The sequence below is a fragment of the Sceloporus occidentalis genome, unplaced genomic scaffold, assembly GCF_023333645.1.
Source record: "Sceloporus occidentalis isolate IW3139 unplaced genomic scaffold, rSceOcc1.0.p SCAF_38, whole genome shotgun sequence".
In the NCBI taxonomy this organism is placed as follows: domain Eukaryota; kingdom Metazoa; phylum Chordata; class Lepidosauria; order Squamata; family Phrynosomatidae; genus Sceloporus; species Sceloporus occidentalis.
The window spans coordinates 165,305-185,984 of record NW_028317018.1 but is presented as its reverse complement, the minus strand read 5'-3'; the positions used below and the strand labels follow the sequence as shown (position 1 = coordinate 185,984).

General features: G+C 43.4%; 1 protein-coding gene across 1 annotated transcript in view; it reads left to right on the top strand.

Moving 5' to 3' along the window:
- The window catches only part of LOC149290543 (1-phosphatidylinositol 3-phosphate 5-kinase-like), a 66,466-nt gene that overhangs the window by 23,010 nt on the left and 22,776 nt on the right, over positions 1-20,680 (top strand). Inside the window, exons 26-33 of the mRNA XM_089488466.1 lie at positions 150-304; positions 11,201-11,291; positions 13,109-13,166; positions 16,116-16,259; positions 17,826-17,946; positions 18,466-18,561; positions 19,347-19,430; positions 19,745-19,839. Coding sequence (XP_089344592.1) covers positions 150-304; positions 11,201-11,291; positions 13,109-13,166; positions 16,116-16,259; positions 17,826-17,946; positions 18,466-18,561; positions 19,347-19,430; positions 19,745-19,839 — 844 coding nt within the window. The remainder of the gene's footprint in view (positions 1-149; positions 305-11,200; positions 11,292-13,108; positions 13,167-16,115; positions 16,260-17,825; positions 17,947-18,465; positions 18,562-19,346; positions 19,431-19,744; positions 19,840-20,680) is intronic.

The following is a 20,680-nucleotide window of genomic DNA, read 5'->3' as shown; positions in this document are numbered from 1 at the left end:
ACACGGAGGAGGCAACAGGGTCAGCTTCCAACGTTTGCAATGCTGCCGTAACAGTGGTTTGTTTTTTAGATATAGTAATGAGGATAATAATATGCCAGAGAGACCGGTCGTGTAATTTCATGTTTTGGTTTGCACTTGTATTTTTCTAGATGGAGGAGGTAGATTTCCGTAATTGGATTGAGAAGCTCCAGGCAAGAATGCTCTCCACCAACTTGGATACCCCTCAACAACTCCAGTCTGTCTTTGAGTCAATGATAGCTAAGAAACAGTCATTGTGTGAGATGCTGCAGGCTTGGAACAACAGGTTAGTGCAATTATATTCTTATCAAAGTTCTACACCTTGTGGCTCTAACTGCGGTTTTCCTCAACAGTGTGTGAAACATGACATGAATGTAGATAATCGTAATGTGCTCCAGTCTACTTACAAATGATCTCACTAGCTGCAAGCTGGTGAATGCCAGAAATCCATCATCGTTGTCAAGATAAATTAATTCATGTCTGTGTGTTCACCTTTTCACCCAAGCATTTTAAAACTATTAATCAGTCGGGAAATACTGCCCTTTTAGCTTCATGCCAGTGGCTAATTGTTTACTTCTGAAAACGCTTTATATGTTCTGAATGCTGCCCTTAGACTGCAGCCTGAGAATACATTCCCGAAACCTGTTAAAAATAATTCTATGCATTTTCTGTTATGTATAGATTTTTGTAGCTCATATACAAACATTTAACATTATACTACTATCTATGATGTGGTGTGAAGGTCACAAATTGCTGCAAATGGGCATCTTTTGTTTTGAACCTTGATGCTGTATGTGTGAAGTTTTTGTCCTTAAAATTAAATCGGTACTTTATTATTATTTTTATTATTATCTGTGTATTATCAGGACACCACCTATACTTGTGTATTATCTGGGCACCCCCTAGTGTATTCATGGATAATTGGAAATTATTCTAGCCTTGGTGCACGAATAATTATAATTTTAATAAAGACAGGAGGCGAGTATTTTGCATTACTTCCTTTACTCTCACAGTAGCAGCAAAGAAAGAGTTAACATCATAAGTGGAAACATCCAATAGAAAACATTACATAGCAGGTATATAAACCCCTAAGCCATCTTCCTCTTTCGTCGCTGTGAACCGGACTGAAGAAATGTCCATCAAAACTCGACGACCCACTCAGAGATCAACCCGAACACCGAACGGAACTGGAACCAGACTCCTCCAAGAAGCAGTGACATCACACCAAATGGAGCTAACCGAGCTCAAACACGGGCAGCGGAACCGCTAACACATGGCGGTGAGTTCACGCTGAAAGAAAAGAGAAAACGTAACAGGACCAGATTCCAAATGTACAGGATAATAGCACAAAATAACATGAAGAATCAACAGATCCTCAAATAGCAGTAAAATGAGCACACTAAATCATAGAGAAATATGCACAAAAAAAACAAGAAAAACCCACCAATTTACCAGATTAGGGAAGGGACGGGAGGGAAAATACTCGCCTCCTGTCTTTATTAAAATTATAATTATTCGTGCACCAAGGCTAGAATAATTTCCAATTTTAAGGCAAGACAGGAGGCTTCCTATTTTGCATTTTTAACGCCTGTAACTAAAGCCACCGCCGCGGAAGACACCGGGCGAAAGTAAAATTCCCGGAATGTGGAAGCCCGGGACCAATCCGCCGCCCTGAGGATATCATCTAGCGCTGCCCCAGACCGGAGGGCGCAAGATGCAGCGGCGCCCCGAACCGAATGAGCCCCAAAACAAGCATCAACTCCTGCCAGAGATAGGAGCCAACGGACCCAACGGGTTAAAGTCGGGGACGAGACGGCCTTAAACGGCTTAACATAAGAAATGAGAAGTTGGGACACCGAAGGAGGACGTACCATAGCAGAGCGAGACAAGTACGACTGAACACATCTGGCCACACAGATCTTAGGGTCATCCAGGAAATAAGGGTAGGAGACAGACGAGGAAAAAGTTTTAGTTCTCCTACGAATCTGGAACACCAGACCCTCCGGGGAAAAAGAAGCGGCGTGGGTATCAAGAGCCTTGACGTCTGAAACCCTACGAAAAGAAAGAAGACACAACAGGAGGGTAAGCTTCGCCGACAATTGACGTAGAGAGAGAGACTCGTTGTCCGGCCAGGCGCGCAGAAAATTGAGCACCACGGCAACATCCCACAGAGAAGTATAGCGAGGTGCCGGGGGACGAGATAAACGAATGCCACGGAGCAAGCGGCAGACCAGAGGAGCCTTACCAACCGGCTCACCTGAGATGCCTACATGACCGCCTGAAATGGCAGACCGGAAAACATTAATAGTACGGTACGATTTTCCCGAAGAAAACAACTCAGCCAGAAAATTGAGAACAAAATCTAAAGAGGCTGAATGGGGATCCACTTGCCGTCCCACACACCAAGCAGCCCAATTTCGCCAAGCTGCCCGGTACGACTTTCGGGTACCTGGAGCCCAAGATTCGCGCAGCAAGGATTGAGCCGCGTCCGATAGGCCCGAGCCTGCTCTGGGTCCCCCGAGATTGTCCACGCTACCAGGAGAAGACGACCCTCTTGGATGAGAGGATGAAGTTGACCGTCCGAGCCCGACAGGAGAGAAGGGAAAGACGGAAGCGCCAGAGGGTCCCGCACCGACAGTTGTAACAGAGCTGGGAACCACTGCTGCGCATGCCAGAGGGGGGTCACCAGGACCAGCGAGCCGCTGCTGCGACGTAAGTGGTGGAGGACTCTTGGAATGAGGGCGAAAGGAGGAAACGCATACGCGCCCCAGGGAGGCCACACCTGCATGAAGGCGTCCGTCGCCAGAGCTTCTGGATCCGGGAGCCAGCTGTAGAAATCCTGCGTCTGACGATTCGTCCTGGACGCGAACAAGTCCAGACGAAACGGTCCCCTCCGACGCTGGAGGTCCTGGAAGACTTGCCCGTGGAGCCTCCATCCCGCCAATGTCGAGAGAACCAATCCGCTAGAAGGTTCTCGACGCCCGGGAGATATTCCGCCTGAAGGGTGATATTGCGAGCCAGGCAAAATTCGAAGATATCCTTCGTTACCTCCGTGAGGCGCTTGGAGTGCGTGCCCCCCAGGCGGTTGATATAGCGGACTGCTGAAAAGTTGTCCATCCGGAGGAGGAGACAGCAGTCTGAGCGGTCCTTGGCCAGGCTCCGGATCGCGAAGGAACCTGCAATCAGCTCCAAACAGTTGATATGGAGTGAGCGCTCCTCCAGAGACCAACGACCTCCGGTCGCCTCTGAGTCGTAGGCGGTGCCCCATCCCAGTAGACTGGCATCGGATTCGAGAACGAAGTCCGGTTGAGAACCGAAAATCGCCCGACCGTTCCATGCCTCCATGTGGCGGAGCCACCAGAGCAGCTCGAGACGCACCTCCTGCGTTAGCCGGATCACCTGGTCGTAAGAAGGTATCTTCCGTAAGTGGTGGGCTTTGAGGCGTTGAAGCGCCCGATAGTGGAGAGGGGCGGGAAATATCGCTTGAATGGATGACGAGAGAAGACCCACCACCCGAGCCAGGAGACGAAGTGAGCAAAAGTCTCGGCGGAGGAGAGCTCGAATTTCCTTCCGAATGGATACTATTTTTGGTCGTGGAAGGCGAAGCATAGCCGCTTGCGAGTCTATCTCGAAGCCTAGAAAAAGAATACGTTGACTCGGGATTAGCTCTGACTTTAGGGTATTTACAATAAAGCCGAGCTCGTGAAGAGTCTGAACGACAAAATCTGTCTGCGAGAGAAGAGTCTCTCGGCAACCCGAAAATAACAGGATGTCGTCCAGGTAAACTATGCACCTGACACCCCTGGATCTGAAGAAAGCCATGACCGGCTTCAGGAGCTTGGTAAAGCACCATGGGGCTGAACTGAGACCGAATGGAAGGGCCTTGAACTGCCAAATCTGTCTGCCCCAGCGGAATTGGAGAAAACGCCTGTGATCCGAATGGATAGGGACGGAGAGGTAAGCGTCTGTAAGGTCCAACCTGGTGAACCAATCGCCCTCCGACATAAGGTCTCTGAGGAGATGGATGCCCTCCATTTTGAAGTGGCGATAGACCACGAATGCATTGAGGGACCGCAGATTTATCACAGGGCGAAAGTCGCCGGTGCGTTTGCGCACCAGGAAAATGGAGCTGAGGAAACCTATGGGACCGGGGGCTCGCTGAATGGCTCCCTTGTCGCGCAAGGCCCGGAGCTCCTTCACTATAAGCGCCTGATCGGCCGCGGATCGGAAGGCAGGACGAGGGCTGCGTATCTGAAAGGGGGGAGAGACAAAATCTATCTGGAAACCCTGGACCGTTTGGAGGATCCAAGGGTCGGATGAAATCCACACCCAGTTGTGGAAAAAATGGGATATACGACCTCCAACCCGCAGAGGGAAAGAAGGATAAGAAACAGTCTGACTTACCAAAGCCGGAGCGCCCTCTGGGAAATCCCTGAGCACCTCTGCCTCTGTAACCTCCACGAGTTGAGAAGGGTCTCTGGTGGTAGTGTGGTCTGAACGAAGACTGTGGCTGCGGGAAGTTCCGGAGGCCTTGGGATGAAGTGCGGCTGGCGGCCCGGCCCCTCGGTCGTCCAGCCCTCCCGGAAAAACGAAGGTTCGGTTGGAAAACCTTCTTCATGGAAAGCTTAGCCTTGTTCCATGATGTCATGAGAGACACGTGGCGATTAAGTTCTTTCACAAACGCATCCCCAAAAAGCAAGCCGTTAGCGGCCGCTCCTAAATCTTTAGTGCCTAATTCAGCCAGGCGGGGGTCCATGCGCAGCAAGGCCGCCTTACGACGCTCCGTAGCAATGGAGACGTTGGCGTTCCCCAGGAGGCAAACTACGCGAAGGGCCCAATCACTTATAACTTTGGGGTCTAGGGGAGTGTTTCGCAAAAATGCCCTGTCTGCTAGGGAAAGGATTTGGGTGACAGGCCCTACCATATCCAGGACTTTATCCTGAGCAGACTTTAAGCCTTGTTCCAAACCCCGTCTAGGGTCTTTTTGTGCCGAAAGGAGAGCGACCACATTGGGATCAAACTCTGGAGTAAGGGCCACCTTGTCCGGGATGCATGGCCGGGGACATTCGGCTCTAAGTTTATTGCGAACCTCCTTAGGAAGTGACTTTCTGAGCCATTTATGGAGGTATAGAGCGATATGCTCTGGGGGAGCCCATTCTGTGGCCCTAGGGTGGCGCATGGTAGTGGGGTCAAACATAGAAGACCCAGTAGGGTCCAGGACCGGAAGGTCGGTGGACGTGGAGGCTGTATGGGATTGACGGAGATCGGCAAGGTGGGGCTCATCCACCAAATACTCACAGACGAACCCGGAGTCAACATCTCTGGACGAGGCCAGATTAACAGATATGTCAGATCCAATGGAGGAATCTGTCTGCCATTCATCCACTATAGACAGTGGTTCATTAGGAGTGCCAGAGGTTTTAGGGCGTTTAGCGGGAGCTTTGCCCTTGCCCGCAGATACACTGCTGCCCTTCCAGGGGCGTTTAGAACCGGAAGCCTCCCCTTCCGATTTATCGGATTCAGAGTCTGAAGGGGCATTAGTAGGGCCCGACGGGACAGGGGGATGCCCTTGGTTAGGAAGATTGGCAGACAATTTAGAAAAGAATGACTCTACCGAAGTAGAGAATTTAGATTCCAACCAGGCCATAAAGGCATCTTGGGAAGGCATGTTTTCTTGAGACATATTGTCTGTAGAGAAAAAGAGAGGGCAAAGTAAGGGCAGGTAAGTGGAAACAAAAGGCACTCTAATATATATATATATATATATCTGTGGTAGATCATCCACAGGTGCTCAGCCTGGGATTTATAGCCTATTTTGAAATCCCCCAAACAGCATAAAGACACTACAGAATAGAGTTAGTCTGCTAATTATGTACTGAAAAGAAATAAAAAAAACAAAAAAAAACAAACCTGTAAATAATAAAATAAAGGTAGTGCACCCGAAGTGGAGACAAAGGAAAGAAAAAACGCGAAAAAACTAGATGAATGGACAGAAAATTGCGACCGGAGCTCACCAGAGGGCTGTGAGACCCGGCCGCAATACCGAAAAAACGGCCGACAGTGAAAAAAGCTCTATGGGAGCAGTAACATGGCCGCCGCACGTGAGGTAGAGGGAGGACAAAGATGGCGGCTGAAATCTCGTTACGCGAGACCTCGCCGTCCAACCAAAATGGCGGCGAGACCGCACAAGCAGACTGGAAAGCCCGCGAAACGCGAGCGAACCTGAAGAAAAAACTATGGTAAAGAAAAACGGAGATAGCAGAGAACCGAAAAGGTAAGAAATAAGAAAGACAGCGGGGAGAGAAAGTGGGAAAGCCGAGAGAAAAATTCGGCAGAGGCAACAGAGAAGAAAAGAGATCCCAGAGAGTGGAGGAAAAACCCCCGGGGAAAAAGCCGGGAAACCCGGGGACCGGGTAGACCCGGAGACCCAGGGATCCGGAGACCGGGAGGGAAGGGGGAAGGAATATCTCCCCAGACCAGAATTAAAGTCCGCGGAACCGGACAAAATAAACACAAGCAATACACTACGAACACCAAAACAAAGCAACGATAAATCGATAATAAATATAGATACGAATGTGAAAAGAAAAAATATAAGTAACTCTTTTTTGACAAAAGGAAGAGGACTGACCTGCAGCTACGGTGAGCAGCAAAGAAAGAGGAAGAGGAGGATGGCTTAGGGGTTTATATACCTGCTATGTAATGTTTTCTATTGGATGTTTCCACTTATGATGTTAACTCTTTCTTTGCTGCTACTGTGAGAGTAAAGGAAGTAATGCAAAATAGGAAGCCTCCTGTCTTGCCTTAAAATTCACAAGTACCATTAGCAGTCCACATCTAGGCTGCAGTTTTTCCTGGGTCTTGGTGACCTTTTCATATTTAAGTTTGTAGCAGAGTAAGGCTTTTCAAATGTTATGTATTTTCTTTTATTTTGTTTACAAAAACACATTTCTGCTGTTTATAGATCCTAGCCTATATATCTTGCATCCAGATCAGGCACCTAAAAATGTTTTAGCTCTCCTCTCTCCCTCTTCCCTCTATCAAAACCTCTCTCCCTTTCTATCCCACCTTTTTCTCAGCCCTTTCTTCCCCTTTCTCTCATTCTCCTTCCTCGCCTCTCTTCTCCCCGCACTGCTCTGCAATGTTTTTCACCACCACGGTAGGCTACTGTCACCAACTACCAACCCACTTCTCTCACCATTTCCTGACCATGAGCCTTCAGCCCTTCGCAGGGAATGTCCCAGTCCCTCCATGCTGTGCCTGCTGTGCCTTATATGTTTTCAGAGGTTATTCTGAGCTCCTTGGAAAGAGGGATGTTGGGAGGGAAGAATGTTTTAAATAGGAACCTGGGGAGATGGAATAGTTTCTTGTAGAACCTAGCTTGGACCATTAAAGTGCTGATCTGCTTAGATAAACCATTATCTGTACTCTCTAGTATGTATTATGGCAGAATTCCTGTCTCTTTGCAATGGAAGAACTTCCCATATCACAGGGTTAGGTTACAAAAAGTAAAACAGCTGCACAACAAGGTACATTAGGCTAACCGTCAATTACAATGACTTATGTTGCTATCGCTTGGTCCTGGCTCAATAATTTCTCTGAACAGAGCATCCATAGCATATATATATGTGTTCGTGGACAGAGAAGCTGTGATGCTCAGTACATTAATGCAGTATTGTGGAGAGCAAGTTGATAAAATACACTTCAATCGCGTTGCATGTTTGAACAATGCTAGCAAATATGCTGATTTTCATATTCAAAAGGTTAAACACAAAGTGTCTTTAAAAGATAACTGTCCTAGTGTGCAGTAAGTTTGATTGAACTCCAGTAAAGTTCATTTTATTGTTCACTTACAGCGGCAAGAAGAAGTGCATTTATGTATAAATTTGACTTAAAACATATGATCCTTATCTAGGTTACAATAATAACACACAAATGATTGTATTATAGATCATTCAAACATTCACAGTGTGGGTTGGAAAAAGCTTGTGAACCCCTGGGCTCATGACTTCAACAAAGGCTAATTGGAGCCAGGTGTTAGCAAACCTTTTGAGTTTGCTATTCTCAAGGTGCCGCTGCTAATGTGAACCATGCCTCAAAAAAGAAATCTTAGAAGACCAATCAAGAATTGTTGATATTGTTGATTTTTCATACAGTTGGAAAGGAAAAGTTTACATATTCATCAGTCCACAGTTAGAAAAATTGTTTATAAATGGGGATAATTTAATATTGTGGCAATGCTCCATTGGAAGTGGGCGTCCAAGAGGACTCCAAGGGCACATGGCAAAATGCTCAATGAGGTAATAAAATAACCCTAGAATAACAGCTAAAAGCTTGAAGGAATCATTGGAACTGGTTAACATCTCATGTTCATGGGTTTACCATATGCAAAACATTGAACTGACATGGAGTCCACGACAAGACGCCACAGGGGAAGCCACTTCTCTCCAATAAAACATTGATGTACACCTGAAATTTTGCCAAAGATCACTTTGACACTCCACAGCTGATGTAACTAAGGTTGAATTGTTAGTGAAGAACACACAGCTCTACGTATGGCATAAAATAGGGCACCACATACCAACATGAAGTGCAGTGGAGAAAGCATTATGATTTGGGGCTGTTTTGCGATTAATTCCCAAGTTTATCAAGGTATCACGCAGGATAATGTTAGGGTGGCAGTCAATGTTTCCTCTCATTTTTCTTGGGTGGTGTGCGCAGAAAATTTCTGTTGTGCAAAATTTTTCCCATAGCCAAAATTTTGTGCGCACAATATGCTTCTACAGTCCATATAAAGCGAAGTAGGTGGAGCGGAAAAAAAAATCACATTGCAAGGGGGGAGCTATATATTTCCAACCCTTTTGACTCCATGGTCTATTTTAAAGGTGAAATTCTCACCGCAAAAGTTAATTATGAGTGAATCACGAGCGGGGGCTCCGGGCTGCATAAAGGATCAATATATATATATATATATGTGTGTATGTATGTACCGTATTGGCTCGGATATAGGCCGCCCCCGTATATAGGCCGCACCCTAAAAGTTTGGTGCTTTTTTAAAGAAAAAGTTTTTTTTTTAAAAAAAAGCACCAAAAAACCATGCTGCCACTCTGTCTCCCCCTCCCGAGATATGCTGCCACTGTCCTCCTCCCCCCCGAGATATGCTGCCACTGTCCTCCTCCCCCCTCGAGATATGCTGCCACTGTCCTCCTCCCCCCTCGAGATATGCTGCCACTGTCCTCCCCCCCCGAGATATGCTGCCACTCTGCCCCCCCCGACTTACCAGAGGAGACTCCCGGGTGTCTTGCGGGGCTGGCGGGGGACATCTACGCAATACGCGTACACAACTTCCGGTGCCGGCACTCAGCTGATGTGCCGGCACCGGAAGTTGTGTACGCGTATTGCGTAGATGTCCCCCGCCGGCCCCGCAAGACACCCGGGAGTCTCCTCTGGTAAGTCTTGGGGGCAGAGGTAAAACGCATCGTGCGGACCATCCGCACGATGCGCTTAGACAACCTCCCGTGGCGGCACCCCCCCCCCCATGGAAAGTGCTGGCAGGGGAGGCTGTCTGAGCGTATCGGGGAGTAAGTGGGGGAAAAAAGTGCGGCCTATATTCGAGCCAATATGGTGTGTGTGTGTGTGTGTGTGTGTGTGTGTGTGTGTGTGTGTATATGTGTATATATATATATAATTTTTTATTGGGAAAAACTGCATAGCTTCTGTCGTTAGGCAACCATTGACAGGGGTACAGCATATAACACCTATCACTATATACTGAGGCACACATTGACTGGGGTACAGCATAACACCTATCACTATATACTGAGGCACACATTGACGGTGTTGCAACATAACTGCTATCATTATTTACTGAGGAACGCACTGACGGTGGTACAGCCATAACTGCTATCATTATAAATTGAGGCAAATCACACTCCTATCATGCCCAGGCAGCCAGTACATGCTGGAACCTGGGCATCATATTAATGTGATTACAGCCTCCCTATGCCATGCTACCCCCCCACTTACACATCCATGCTATCACACACACACTCATTCACAAACATTCAGCATAAACTACAGCATAACACCCATCACACTTACTAATCTCACTTAATGTTTTCCTACCTTTCCTCTGTTACTTTTCCTCCTCCTCTTCGTTCTTCCTCTTGCCTCTTCTTCTGTGTCCTGTCCTTCCGTTGCAGTAAAGGTGGGCGTGGCTTCAGTGCTGTGTGCCGGGATCTGACATGAAATCCCGACGCACAGCATCAGTTGCCGCGCGCATCGCAAGGGCGCAGGATCGGAGTTCTGCATTAACAGACCTTCCGCTCCCTTGATTGATTTTAAGCCGATTGGGGTGAGATTTTTGATCTCCCCAACCGAGCTTGCTCCTCCAGCGGCGGACATTACTGTCCGTCTCTGGAGGAGTGCCAGCGTCACCCTAGACGGCACCCTGGACGGACTGCCCGCCCCCCCCAGTTCCCGTTAGGTACTGTGCGCACAATGTTAGGACGTGTGCGCTCCCTCAAAAAGTTATGTGCGCGCGCACAGTTTAGAGGGAACACTGGTGGCAGTCGGCCAGCTGAAGCTCAGTAGAGGTTTTGTAATACAGCAGGACAGTGACTCTAAAATTTAAGTAAATCCACTACAGAATGGTTTAAACAGAACAAAATCCACTTTTTGGAGTGGCCCAGTTAGAGCCCAGACCTTAACCCGTTAGAGATGCTGTGGAATGACCTCAAGAGAGACATTCACACCAGACGTCCTAAGAATATGGCTGAGCAGTTCTGCGAGGAAGAATGGCCTAAAATTCCCCCTGAATGTTGTGCAGATCTGCTGCTACAGGGTTCACTTACGTTTTACACCAGCACTGTGAATGTTTAATGGATGTGTTCAATGAAGAAATTTAAATATTTTTTTTTGTTTTATTAGCTAAATCACATTGTGTTTGTCTATACTTGTGACTTAGATGCAGAAAACCAGGTAATTCCAAAGGGTTCCTTTATTTCTTGCCACTGTAAGCAAATACCCTTTGATAGAAGGCGGATCACTTAGAATATCTCCCTTGTGACTTACCCATCTCTGTCTTGTGATTTAATTAAGATGGCCTAAAATACTAATCTATTTTTATTTATTTTTTTTTATAGGCAAATAATGCACGTAATAACAATATAATGTTTTATAGGTTGCAAGATCTGTTTCAACAAGAAAAAGGCCGGAAACGCCCCTCAGTACCTGCCAGTCCCGGAAGAATGAGGCAGGGGGATGAGAATAAGGTAATTAAAAAAATAAAATAAAATAAAAAAACTTGATCAGTTACAGCGTCCGATAGATTGACACTCTTTCTAAAATAAACTCACTGACGGGTCTGAATTTTGGACTTGTCTACCCTTAAGTTTTGAAGTTGGACATATTCTTTGACATACGTTGCCCAGCTCCGATGATCAAGCACAAGCTTTGTGTCTAGCTGGGAGCTGTATACAAGCGTGTCAGACACTGAACTGTAACACTGACAGGTCCGGCGCCCGAGTAGTTCAAATGAGAGAATGTGCTATTGAACAGAATGCTTTAATTGGAGAGAACTGTCTGTCTTGTTGCCGCAGGCTCATAGTACTTCAGATTTAAGTTCTGGAACAGCTATTCATTTCATACAAAACAAATGACAGGTGCACCTACTGGTTATCCTTACCGATTAACTGTTCCGCTACCAGACAAGTCTTCACTTTTCTGTGTTTCTTTAATCCCATGATTTAAATAAAAGGTCTGACATACACAGCTTTTATAGTGATGTTTGCACACTCTTGGCCCCCCAATCGGGACAACACTACATTGCAGGCTCAGTGTTTACATCAGCATTGGCCGAAAACGTGTACTTGGTCCTCAGTCTGGATGACTTATCTGTGTTAATGTATGATCTGACCTGTGGTCAAGCAGTGTGATGTCTATGTGCTCTGTTCAGTACTGTTATGAATTTATTTTCTACAGCTAAGCTATTCTCTGGCAGTCCAAATGCAGAAAAATCAACTAGTTTGATAGACTTAATCTTTCAGAGATAAAACCAATACATACATAATGCTTTGTTTCACACAGAGTCTATTCTGTACGGGTCTAGCTGTCACTTCTGAATTATCGGTTGTACGGTTCTTAAGCAGCAAGACAAATTGAGGCTGGGATTAAGACAAACTTTGTTTCCCCATCTCCTTATTTAAAACGAAGCTGGAATCTTAAAGCGTTGTAAAGGTTATGATCTTTTTTTTTTTTTTTAATTCTTTGACAAATTCAACACACCGTTGCATCCTTGCCCACACATTTTTCTTTCATGAGAAGGGCAAAAAAGGTGATGTTTTATGTGACACTGTATATATCTATATATCACTTTTAATGTGTGTGTGACCATATGTGTTTGTACAAAACAATACATACGATTAAAACCTAAGCACCCTGTAGATAGTTAAAGCACTGCATTTGGATCGGTCTCCGAAGTAATTAATGCAATTTTTTTTTAATTTTTTTTTTGAGTGGTTCATGGAACAGTTGCAATTAAAGTGAACCTCTAACTTCACAAAAGCTTATCCAAGTGTGGATCTTTCAGCAGCTTAAAATAAAATTAGCTACTTTTGTTTAAGTTAAATAATATTTATCTGCAGCCAGATTCTAACAAAAAAAATATAAATTATCTTACAGTAAAAATACAAGCTTTCTTCGAGATTTGGTGTATAGAAAGTTATATCAAAATATATACGGGGATGTCTAAAAATGGCAGTATTATAGCAGTGTGAGTGCAATAGGCACATCTAATGATCATCTTCATCAGGTCTTGAGAATCACAGATTTACACTTCCAGTCCCAAGTGTCCCCTTCCATGTCCAAACTCATACAGAGAAAATCCAATAATTCTCACCTTTAGCATTCAGATCTGGAACTCACTTTCTACCGCAAACATTTTTCCTTCTCGTCAAAATACCTGTGACAATGACCGCGTGTGTATGTGTGTATGTGTGACCTAAAACAGCTAACAAACTGGTATCCAATTGTCTTTTGTAATCATTTGGTGTGAACAAATTTTTTTTCATGGTTTTGTTTCATCTACTAGGGTTATGCAGTTGATGCTTCTCCACGCAATTCTTCTCCAGCACAGAACGGGGAGAGAGGTTTGTTCACTTTAAATTAACATTTTTGGGATATTATAATTTAGAAAACATAAGTGAATTAATTCATGAAACGGACCATCTGGTTGACAAGACATTAAATGGATTGCATAAGATTAAAAAAAACAAATGCTGTGAAAAATTCTTCCCTTGTCACATTATATGGCCATATATTGCTTAGCATGCCACTACCCCAAATTCCCCCCGAGTAATATATGGCCATATGGAAGGAATCCCCAATATTTATACCTTAGGTGTTTTTGGAATGGTATCTGCTGGGTATGCCTTGATTTCTTGCTTTGTTTTGTAATATTAAAATTATTTGGGTGATCTAAAACATTTCAGTAGCTGACCGTTCCCCGTTGGAAGGCAAGTGCAGCAGAACAAGGGGTGCAGCAGAACAAGGGGTGCAGCAGTGTTGGGGGGGGGGATGTGGTCTTCAAATGTTTTATAATTTGCTATGGTTCCTCTTTAACTGTTGAGGTTTGCTGACTAGCTCTTTTGGCTGTGCCCAGTGTTTACTGCTATAGAATCCCTTGTCTATTACCGCATTATCCCTGACTTTAGCATCTTGGCCTAAATAACAGCTGGTGGAGAACCAGAGCAGCTTGCAGAAATTAGTATTACATACGGACTTGTTTATCACAAGCTATTTTCACCCAGCCGTTCACAACTTTAAACGTGTTTCTATGCTTGCATATTTGAGTCGTCTAACCTGCCTTTCAGATCGACGTTTGTATTTTCTAATTAGCAAGTTGAGGTGTTAAGAGTGGCGCAAAGCCTTGCTTGGTCTGTGGAGTTAACGGATTACCCCTCGCCATGTTGCAATGAGGGTTGATGGGTCCTACCTAATGCTACATTTACTTTGGCTTAATTAACTATTTCATCTTAAAGAACTTATGGTATTAGTATGGAAACCCCATAGTTTCTTTCTATGTGCATATAATGCCTCCTATAAGACTAGTATTTTTTTGTAGCCCAGAAAATAGGACGAAGGATGACGAATGAGATGTTTTGTTGTTCATGTTAAAGGTTAACTTGGTATTAAGGGACCCCACTTACAGGGAAAGTACTAATAGTTACAACATTGTGACCTCTATAGTAGCTTTGTATGGTTATAGGTAATAGCCGCATAAAATGTCAGATTATGTCCTGGGGTGTATTAGCGAATCTGGACTAGCCGGGTCATAAAGCCACTTGCTGTGTCAGCATTTGCCTGAATCTGCTCCTGACACGGCAGTGGCTTTTGCAGACATATGCTATCTAGTTTGAGACATTCTCATTTCCAGCTGTCTAGAGGCATTTGAGATATACTTGTCTTGAATATCTGCTGCTTATATAACTAGCCTGACATTCCTTTCATCTTGTCAAGATGGGCTTGCTAATGTATGATAATGAAAACAAATATTCAGTCATCATGAATACTAATCTGCCTCCTGTGTTTAGTGGTTATAGCTAATATAAAATTCCATTCATCGTATGTGTGTATTTAGCGCTAACATATGTACTTAGTGCTTTATAATTTACAGTAGCATACCTCCCAACATTTCAAAATGTGTAAGAGGTACCCTTTTTTTTAATTTTATTATAAATCTCGCGGCGCTCACCGATACAAGCAAATTGCACTTTGTCACTTAAAACACGCTTTGTTTTTGTCAGCACAGTCATGCATATTATAATAATCAACACATTGAATTTAATTCCCATGAGGCTCAGTCAGACATGTACACGTACACTGCCCTTACACACACACATATACACGTACACTGCCCTTACACACACACACACACACACATATATATACACGTACACTGCCCTTACACACCAGCTATCAAATACCTATACTGCTCTTACACACCGTCCCATACACACACACAAGCTTACAAACACATACATACACTGCCATTACATGCCTTTCTCCCCATCTCTTACCTCTTCCACCATCCTTCAGCCTCCATCCTATATCCTGCGCCCTGTGGTGGGAGCACGAGGTCTGTCACTTCAGACCGCTCTTTACTGCTCCCTCATCACTACGCGCCGGCTATTGCTGCAGAGCGCAGGGACGAGGTCATATCCCCGTGCTCGGCATTATTTGCCGGCGGGTAGTGATTAGGGAGCAGTAAAGCGAGTAATAGAGGGAGATTGCGATCTCCCAGCTAGTCTGGAGGCTGCAGCTGCTGGTCGGACGGCTGTGCGCTCCCCCCGCAGCTGCACCTGAGGTGAGAATGGCTCTCGCCTCACCCTTCCTTTGCCCCTGGAAAACGGGACAGAGGAAGGGATAGGCGGGACAGCGGGACAGAGACCCAAAATCGGGGCTGTTGGGGGGCATGTGGTAGGAAGACATACTAAATGGGTACAATAGGTATGAATACATTAGGAAACTAAGTCCCTGCCATGAAGATCTTACAGTCAAGAATCACTCTATAAATGAAACCCCAATTATCAAATATTTCTTTAGCTTCCAAGGTGGTGGCCCAATGTTTGGAACTTTACCCCAGAATGTGGTCGCTACTTTTTAACAGGTTGCTATTGCATGATAATAGATTAAAATGGAAAAATATCAGTAATTTAATATGTGGGTTTTAAAGGTTCTTGCCTTTCTGTGACGTGGTAGTGGCCCATGAGAAGTAGAGAATTTCAGTGTTGCATGTCTTGACCCTTGAAATTAGTCAATTTACTAGAAGAAGGAAAAATAACACCAGAAACGGGGATGTGTTGATTACTTACTGTAATTGTTACACAGGTTTGCACCATGCATCCTTTAAAGGAACACTGGAGCCATCAAAGACACTTTAATTAATATAATAGCTTACTCTTACTTTAATATGCGGTCATTGCAAAATTGTCCTTTTTTTAAAGACAGTCTTTAATATATGCGTATAAACTGCACACACCACATTTGGTATAATGTGAACAGATCTTTCTCCTTTCTTATTTCTGATGTTATAACAGAGGACCGGTTTATGACCACGCTATCTCAGAGTTCCACCGGTTCCACACACCTCCAACTACCCAGCCCCCCTGAACTTTTGTCGGATCAACTGTTTACTGGGGCTCCGACCACCACAGAGATGGACACCGCCAGCAGCTCTGAAGGTACTTCATATATCCCTTCTTTGCTATGCCTTCTAAACTATAAATAGGATAAATATTTCCTTAAGAGCTTTGTCTGGGCAAAGTTTTTGAATTCAAGACCAACAGGGCTTATTTTTTTCTTAATGTTTGTTTATTCGTGGAAATGTAATATTTACCAGCGCAGGAGAACAGTGGGTTTACATTTAAAATTGGAGAAAGCATGTGCCCCTTCAGCATTTAACTAGCTAATGTGAACCAGATCTACATTATATGTTAAAGGGACACTCGTGCCATTTTTCCAGGGATCATTGATGTGTTCTACTGTAACGTTTGCATCATTACCATGAACTGGCATCTGTATCTCTAATATTATCTGTTCGGGAGGAGAACGTGCCAGACATTTGCATGGTGACTTGGACTGGGCATACACAAGCTCACTGGGGCCAGTAATTAATCCATTGGTGGCCTGTCCAGTCTCTAACAGGCTTGGCTTTCCATGTTGGCAAAGAGGAACGGTTTAGAAACTGCGTGGTGATATGCAGGAAATATCAAAACATGATTCATTTTTCTTTAAACAGAAGGACGTATGTGCCTTCCGGTAGTATGGAAAATAACTCTGTGTATTCTAATAATGTACCCAGGCTTTAACTTGCCAGCAGTTATAATAATAATAATCAAAAGGATAAGCTTTGCTTACAGCTAATCATTTTTCTGTTCAACATACTTTTGCCTGGAGAAGTGATGATGTCTCGTTACTTCTGCTATGACCCCAGAAAACACACAATGAGGTTAACCTCTGCCATGTACAGGCCAGCTCGGCACAGAATAGTGCCTTCTGGCAGGAAAATATTTGTCATAGTTTGTTTTTGAATGTTTAAAGTAGCTTTTATAAATAAAGGATGAAAGAGAAACTTTTGGGATCAGTTACTATGTTCAGAATCTTATATTTGTGAGGATATATTGGACGAACGCCATTTTACCGTAAATACCCTTGATAATCATGACCGTTTGAGCTGTGTTGTCTCTAAGGTCATTTTCCAAAGGGAGAGTCGTTATTTATTATGAAAGACCAACACTGGCAAGTTTCTACTAATAAAAAAAAAAAAATGTCTGAGCTGGCCCTGTATAATGCATAATTCAATGGGTGAACAGTGTTTAAGTAATTTACTGATTTAACTATGCATCATACAGTAGAAGACAAGACAAGCTTGCCCTGCAGCAGAAGCTTAATGAAGTTTGACCGTCCTATTATATATTATGTGAACTCAAGGAGTTGAAATTTCCCTTTATTGAATTAACCTCACCGTTGATATCTTTGCTGCCGTTTTAATGTATCTATCAATAGCATGGATACGCATTAGTATACTTCCCAACATAGGGCTGTGTTAGATGTTTAAAACTTTATGCTTAATAAATGTATGCAGGATCTTTCATCGAGATAAACTTGGGACAAGAGCTATTGATTGCTGTCATCAAGAAATCATCTTAGAGACTAAAATCATTTTACGGCCACAATATCTGTCTGTCGCTGCTACCGAATTTTTGTTTTAGCTTGTATCCTAATTGTTTCATCTAACATTAATTTAGATGTATTTGATGGCCACTTGCTGGGTTCAACAGACAGTCAAGTGAAGGAGAAATCTACGATGAAAGCTATACTCGCTAATTTGCTCCCAGGAAACAGCTACAGCCCAATTCCTCTGCCTTTGTACGTAATTTTGTACGGTTTTATTTTAGATTTTTCTCTGAACCTTCTATTATTGCATTTAATATGTGATTACCTGACTCATGCAGCGTAAAAAGGGGGAAATACATCCTTTGGGACTATGATGAAAACAATTTAATGATTAATACCAATTTGATGTGGTCTGAGCTATATCAGCCCGACAGCCTCTTATATCTTCATCATGTTGTTGTGTCCAGGGAAAAATCTGACTTTAACATGTGAACAGGTAACTATTGATATCATAGTAGTGATATTTCTGTTTCTGTAAGGAGGCTTCCATCTTCTCTATCCTCTTGGTAATAGAACTTGTGGAAACACAAAATCTGATGGCAGACAAGGACCATTCGGCTGTCTAGTCCCCCCTGATGTAAAGACTCAAACCCTAATTGGTCCTTGGTTTTGTTTTAGATACAGAATATCACGACCCTTATCCACTATATTGTGGAGTGGAGCATATTATTAAGCTGGTGTTTTTCAACCTGGATATTTTTTTACTTGCAGTGAACCAGACAAGCATTACCTAATGTACGAACATGAACGAGTGCCCATCGCTGTTTGTGAGAAGGAACCAAGCTCAATTATAGCGTTTGCACTCAGGTACCTTGCTTTCATTTAGATTGTGAATCTAATCATTTGTGTTGAAACAAATTTCTATATGTCTGCCACACAACATCCATGCACGACACAGCAGGGCAGTAATTACTATTGCTATCTTTAGTTGGAGTATGCTATGTGCGTAAATACTTAACTTTTAAGGAGAACACCATGGTTCCAGAAGCTGAAGCTGCTGGACGTGAAACAGATTTGGGGTTCTCCACTAATATTTTACCAAACAAATGTTTTTCATCCATTGATTTGCAGCTGGTGGATGTTGTCATCCTTGTAGTTAAAACCAGCCTAGTCAAATGGGTTTATTTACTTAAGAGGGCGTTTCGACTACTTGATTTTGCCATGCATTATGGAGACCAAATGCCAATGAGCTTCTTCTACAAGAAAGGCAAAGCTGGTTCCTTAATCCTTATCGAAAACAGTGAGGGGGCTTCCTGAAACCCCCCACATTACCTATGCGTTAAGCTGGACCAACTGAGATCTTCTTGCAGGGAAACATCAATAGGATTTACACTTCATAATCTATAGTGATACCAGGGGCTAAAAAGGTCATAACTGCCTCTTTAGTGAATTGGCTCCTTTGTGTCCTTGAGCAATCCTGAGAACTGCATAGACTTTACTGCAGTGTTATGGTAATCGGTTCGATACTGTCAGCGTATGTCAATATAAAAGTTCTGCCCAAGGAGAATAATGTACACCACTGCTGTATATTCATGTCAACTCCCCAAACGTTTTGTCCTTTGGTGTAGTTAAGCCATTTCTTTTTTCCCCAGTTGTAAAGAGTACAGAAATGCATTGGAAGAGTTATCAAAAGCGTCGCCGAAGAACTGCTTGGAAGACGTTTCCCTGCCTAACAAGTATGTGAATCATAAATTCATTCTTTAGCATTGCCTTAAATGTTAGTTAGTAACAAGGTAAAGACTGGAAGTGTAGACGTCAGAAAATGGTTACTCAGGACAAAATAGTAATATTTACTGAAATTTCTGTCGCAGGATTATGGTATTTTCTCAATACCTTGAGGTTCAGCTGATGATATTATATAGTGCAAGGAAATAACTGATGAGATAATTATTTGACGATTTACAACAATAAAACAAACATATAGTCAAGGAAAGTGGGACGCCAGCAAATGATCACCACTCATTTATTTGAAATCATTTTGTATTACCAGCACAGTGGATAATAGACCAAAAACCAGCAGCCCTTCCAGAGCACCTGAAAACAACTCTGTTCAGTCAAACCGAACAGCTGAATCAGAATCTCAGAGTAAGTCCAATAAAGCAATATTTTAGAACCTCCGTATCTGTAAAAGATTCTAATACATTTTCTAACCTCAATTAAGAAATGGACCATATATAATTATTGGTATAGGCAGTAGTCAAAGATATGTAATCATTGTTCATAAATAAATGATTATTAAGATATATTAATATGTTTCAATAATAGGCTTCGAGGTTTCGTTGACCTTAAAATATAGAATGAAGGATTTGCTGAACAGGCATTCTATAGATAGGATAGTAACTTGCTAATGCATGGTATAGTTGTAACTGTAAAAGGGCATTACAATATACGTACAGTGACCACCTAAAATAGGGTTTCGACGTGTAAAGATCTTAGTGAGCATGTTTACCCAATTAGGTGAAGACCAATAGACTGACAGGACTGATATCATTATTCAAACCGTGTATATAAGTTAAGCCTTGGAGAAGCATGGGAGGAGAGGTAGAGGGGAGATGTACTTGCCATCCACGGACTCTTCACGTCCCAACACTCCCTCCCTCCATCCTCAGGAATGCATAGGACAGATGTCATGAACTAAATTCCTCTCGAAGGTTTTGTAAGACTTGTTTCTTATTATTTTTGTTATTTTCTTTTTATATTCTTCTATTTTTGTTCGTATTAAATGTTTCACCTTTGTTTGCATCTAAGTGACTCTGCCTATTTTGGACGCACATACATTTATATGTGTTCCAATTATTTGAAGTTTGTATTGGCCCTATATTTTATTACACTATCAAAAAAGCTTTTTTTTTCTTTTCTTTTCTCTACATGCTTCCTAACCGAAAAATAAGTTTAATTTCATGTGTGTAGAGGCAGGGCCGGCCCT